Raw genomic sequence first — 5,000 nt, 5'->3', positions numbered from 1 at the left:
CTGAAATATATACTGCAAGGTATTTCGTCCGCTGCTTCGATGTCAATGCCTTTTATTAACAAGTTATTACATATCCGTAATTTTTATCTTTTACCCCATGTCAGTTTTCATTGTAATAAAAAAAAAATCACATATAGTGTTGCATTATTAATGTGTCCACGTAAGTAAATTGACAATTAAAATATATAACAAATGTGAGTCAACGTTCTAAGCAACACTTCGTGATTACATTGCCTTTATTCACATAAACAAAAGTGAATGTAGAAGAAATATCAAAATTCACCCATTAATCAAGTTATTAACTTATATAGAATGATAAACCCACAGACTGTTAAACTCTGTCGACGGCTTCTGCCAAAAATGATACATTTCTTGCAGCAAAAATAATTCACTGTACTTCTCTTTTACTCTTTTACTTGTTTCAGTCATTTGACTGCGGCCATGCTGGAGCACCGCCTTTAGTCGAGCAAATCGACCCCAGGACTTATTCTTTGTAAGCTTAGTACTTATTCTTTCGGTCTCTTTTGCCGAACCGCTAAGTTACAGGGACGTAAACACACCAGCATTGGTTGTCCTGCGATGTTGGGGGACAAACACAGACACACATACATATATATATATACATATATACATATATACGACGGGCTTCTTTCAGTTTCCGTCTACCAGATCCACTCACAAGGCTTTGGTCGGCCCGAGCGCTATAGTAGAAGACACTTGCCCAAGTGGGACTGAACCCGAAACCATGTGGTTGGTAAGCAAGGTACTTACCACACCCACTCCAGCGCCTATATTCACTTCGTGAATATTTTGTACTTAATTTTTGTCTCAAGCAAATCACCACTAATTTCTTCAGATTCAACTGACAAATTTGATAAACTGAAACCGATTATCAGTTTTGGGAGTTAAAAAAGGTGTTTAGAATAATCTTTAACAGAGAACCGGGATAAGTTTCTCTTTGTATTCAATATATTCTTATTACTTCATCAAAGTGTCTCGGTTGAAAACTATGCTTTTCACATTTGTATTCGGATGGAATTATTTATTTCTACAAAAAATTTGCATTTGACAAGTTAACTTTACTCTTGGCACTTTCCAGACTTTGAAGAGAAATCAGCAGCATCTATTATCTTCTGTCATATAAAATTCGACTGGAACTATGTGCTTGCATTTACAACTAAAGCAAAAATCCAATGTTCTATAAAATAAAGAAGGAAGTGAGTGCAGAGGAAAGAAATTTTAAAATAATAAAAATTGGAAAGTATTTTTTTTATCGACAGCCATTTTTCTTTTTCTTTTTCTTTTTTTTTTTTCATTTACTAACGGGTTAGTAAATGAACTATTACACGCGTGAGATGAGTGTAATAGTTGATCTTTGGAATATCGGAATAGCTATCACAACTGCATAGAGAAAAGTACAAAAAAAAAAAATTACCAGAAAAGGGCATAGAATTGCAGAGCCAAAATGTAAAACATTTAATGTTTTAGGCAAAATATTCTTTCCAAGAAGGAATCAATCACCCAATTCCATACCCTTTTGCTCCCTCATGAAACAGTGACGGCTTCTCCGAAAGTCCGCAAATCGTCTATTACACTTGTTTCATGTGTGTAATAGTTTGTCTTTTATTGTTTATCTTGGTGGGGAAGTCAGTCATTAGACTGCGGCCATGATGGGGGACCGCCTTGAAGGATTTTTAGTCGAATGAATCGGTGCTAGGTCTTATTTATATTTTAAAGCCTAGTAATTATTTGCTCATTCTCTATTGCCGAACTGTTAAGTTACTGAGATGTAAACACACCAACATCGGTTGTCAAGCGGTGGTGGGGGAATGCACAGATAACTCCCTCTCACACACACACATGTATATATTATATACACAACGGACTTCTTTCAGTTTCCGCCTACTAAATTCACTCACAAGGCTTTGGTCGGTCCGAGGCTATAGCAGAGGACACTTGCCCAAGGTGCCATGCAATGTGACTGAACTCAGAATAATGTGGTTAGGAAGTAAACTTCTTACCATACAGTCATGCCTGCTCCTAATTTATTTACTAATCTTTTAGTAACAAAAAAAAAGTGACTGCTGATAATAGATAAATACCAAAAGATGTGCGGCATACAAAATATTACTAGTGAAAACTGTAGACATTAAACAAGTAAATTACAACAGATTGTATCAACCAGAGGTCGAATATGCATAACGATAAGCAAATTGCAAAATAAAGATGTCATACTCTTCTGAAGTATCTGAAGCTTTGTGTCTTCCAGAACAAACAGTCATTATGTAGCATTGGAGAGAATTGATAAGAAGAAAGAAACAATCAAAACGATGTCTTTAAAATGTGTAATGTCTTTGAACTTCAATAATGATTTCTTTTAAAATAGTGCTCACAAATATTGTTCGAATACGACAGAAATAATAAGCTAAATAGTGTTTACTCCCTAGTATGATTACCGAACAATATACAAGAATAATTAACATCCATTAATTTTTCTTACTAATACGGCTGTAATTACAATTCATAAAAAAAAAAGATATTTTAGGTTCAGGTTCATCGGATTACGTTGGCTTGCTCTACCTATACATTTTTTATGCAGAAGGCACTATCCCCAATTTTAAATTATCGAATCAGTGATTTTAAGATCTTGACTACGCTTGAAATCATTTTGGGATCTAGTAGCTATGTGTCAGACTATATTTGGTTCCGAAAGATGTCCAGTGTCACCATCATAGATACAAACATGAAGTATATATTAACCCACACTTTTAAATGTAAATTTACCTGGGGAATTTGTAAAGTAAACTCGTATATCAAACAGAATAACCTCTGAAATAAACTAAGAGAGCAAATTTTAATCACTAACATACTAAGATCAAATTTTCAACACGTCACACGATAAAAATTAGGAAACCAAGTAGACAAGTATTTCAACAATATACGTATCGAAAACATCGAACAAAATGCGTTCTTGGCTAAATTATTGCTCAAATTCAGGTCAACCACATCAGGGCAAATCTATTATCAAAAGATTACAGATATGACAATCTAATCTTTATAGAAGTGTCTGGGACTGTATTATCCAATGTATCCTAAAGGGGTGGAAAGCAAAAATAATTTCAATGCGATTTGAAAACAAAACGTAAAGGAACGTAAATAAATACTGCAAGTATTACGCGCGCGCGCGTGTGTGTGAGTGGCTTTGTATTTGTGCTTACCCCCTCCACACATACATACGCACACTGCTTGACAAACGGTGTTGGTTTGTTTACATCCTTGTAACTTTTTGTGATTAAGCAAAAGTGACCGATAGAATAAGTACCAGACTTAAAAAGATAAGCAGTAGGATCAATCTGTTCGGCATAATCTTTCAAAGCAGTGCCCCAGTATGGCCACAATTCAATGACTAAAACAAGTAAAAGATACAAATATTCTTTTCTACTCAAGGAACAAGGCCCGAAATTTTGGGGGAGGGGGCAGTCAATTAGGTAGACCCCAGTCCGCAACTGGTACTTATTTTATCGATCCTGAAAGAATGAAAGGTAAGGTCGACTTTCTTTACTATCCACAGGGGGGCTAAACACAGAGAGGACAAACAAAGACAGACAAACGGATTAAGTCGATTACATCGACCCCAGTGCGTAACTGGTATTTATTTAATTGACCCCGAAAGGATGAAAGGCAAAGTCGACTTCGGCGGAATTTGAACTCAGAACGTAACAGCAGACGAAATACGGCTACGCATTTCGCCCGGCGTGCTAACTTTTCTGCCAGCTCGCCGCCTTGACAAGATAGAAATATTAGAGCAGAAAAATATTCAACAGCGCTTAAGTTTTATCCTACGACTTGATTACTATGTCAAAGGTTAAATTGAATAACATTGTCATTGTGTGTATGTGTGTGTATATTGTTGTCTGTTATTTCAATTTTTACTCCATTTTTTGGTTTTGCAGAGTTATCTAATATTCAAATACTTCTAAAATACTTCTCACCAAACCTCGTAACCACTACCCAATCATCCGACAAAAGCGACTACTAGAAAAGTGACTAATGTTATCTCCCCTACTGTCCCTCTCGCGTCTGACCACTGTCCGAAGTCAGAACACCATGATAGATCATTAGCTCCTACACGCATTTTTTCTCTCCTTGTTTTTTTCTGTGTATCTTTCTGTCGAAGAGCGTAGACTCGAAACGTAAAAGACTTTTTCTATTCCTGAGCGCTATACTAATACATTTGTTTGTTTGTACTCCACCTGCCTTCGTCTTTTGCTTATTTTTGTAAACTTTCCCCTAATATATATATATGTCGATATCTCAAATTCTGGCATAAGGCTAACAATTTCGGGGAGTGAGCAGGGTCGATTACATCAACCCTTGTGCTTAAATTGGATTTATTTTGTCGATCTCGAAGAGATGAAAGGCAAGGCCAACATCGGTAGAATTTGAACTCACAATATAAAGACGGACGAAGTCCCGCTAAGCATTTTGCCTGAAGTGCTAATGATTCTGCCAGTTCACCGCCTTATAGATATAGATGTTTGACATGATATAAGGTGTGGAAGTGTATTTGTGCAAGTGTCAGGAAAATGGTTTAAAAATTACTAGATGAAAAATAAAACAAATTAAACATCTATGGATTGGGGATCACAACCCCTACAAAATTAGAGGAAGAATGGATGTTATTTATTTTATATTTAAACCAAGATTCTTGTCTTGATTGCAGATTGCTGTCCTATTTTATAGACACATCACTGAACTGCAGAATGGCCGTAGAGTGGGTTAGAGTCAAAATATCATTAGTTAGTCAACAACTTCTAGTAGTCACTTTTACTGTTGATTGTCGGATGATTGGGTAGTGATTACGAAGTTTGGGGAGAGGTATTTGAATATTAGATAACTGAGAAAAACTAAAAGTGGAGTAAAAATTAAAATAACAGACAACAAATACTAAACGACCAGGAGAAGCACGAAGAGAAACATACAATCACGAATGCATAGAA

The 5,000-nt window shown here is 35.9% G+C and overlaps 1 protein-coding gene across 2 annotated transcripts in view; it reads right to left on the bottom strand.

The window, feature by feature from the left end:
• LOC115214025 (tryptophan 2,3-dioxygenase-like) overlaps positions 1-5,000 on the bottom strand; it is a 141,498-nt gene that overhangs the window by 43,242 nt on the left and 93,256 nt on the right. Inside the window, exon 7 of one of the 2 annotated variants that reach the window (XM_036504787.1) lies at positions 2,236-2,262. The exons of the other annotated variant lie outside the window; for it this stretch is intronic. Within the exon in view, the coding sequence (XP_036360680.1) occupies positions 2,236-2,262 (27 nt within the window). The remainder of the gene's footprint in view (positions 1-2,235; positions 2,263-5,000) is intronic. 2 annotated transcript variants of the gene reach the window in all.

This window comes from Octopus sinensis, linkage group LG7, assembly GCF_006345805.1.
Source record: "Octopus sinensis linkage group LG7, ASM634580v1, whole genome shotgun sequence".
In the NCBI taxonomy this organism is placed as follows: Eukaryota; Metazoa; Mollusca; class Cephalopoda; order Octopoda; family Octopodidae; genus Octopus; species Octopus sinensis.
The sequence above is the reverse complement of the archived record's forward strand: the minus strand, read 5'-3'. Positions and strand labels throughout refer to the sequence as shown.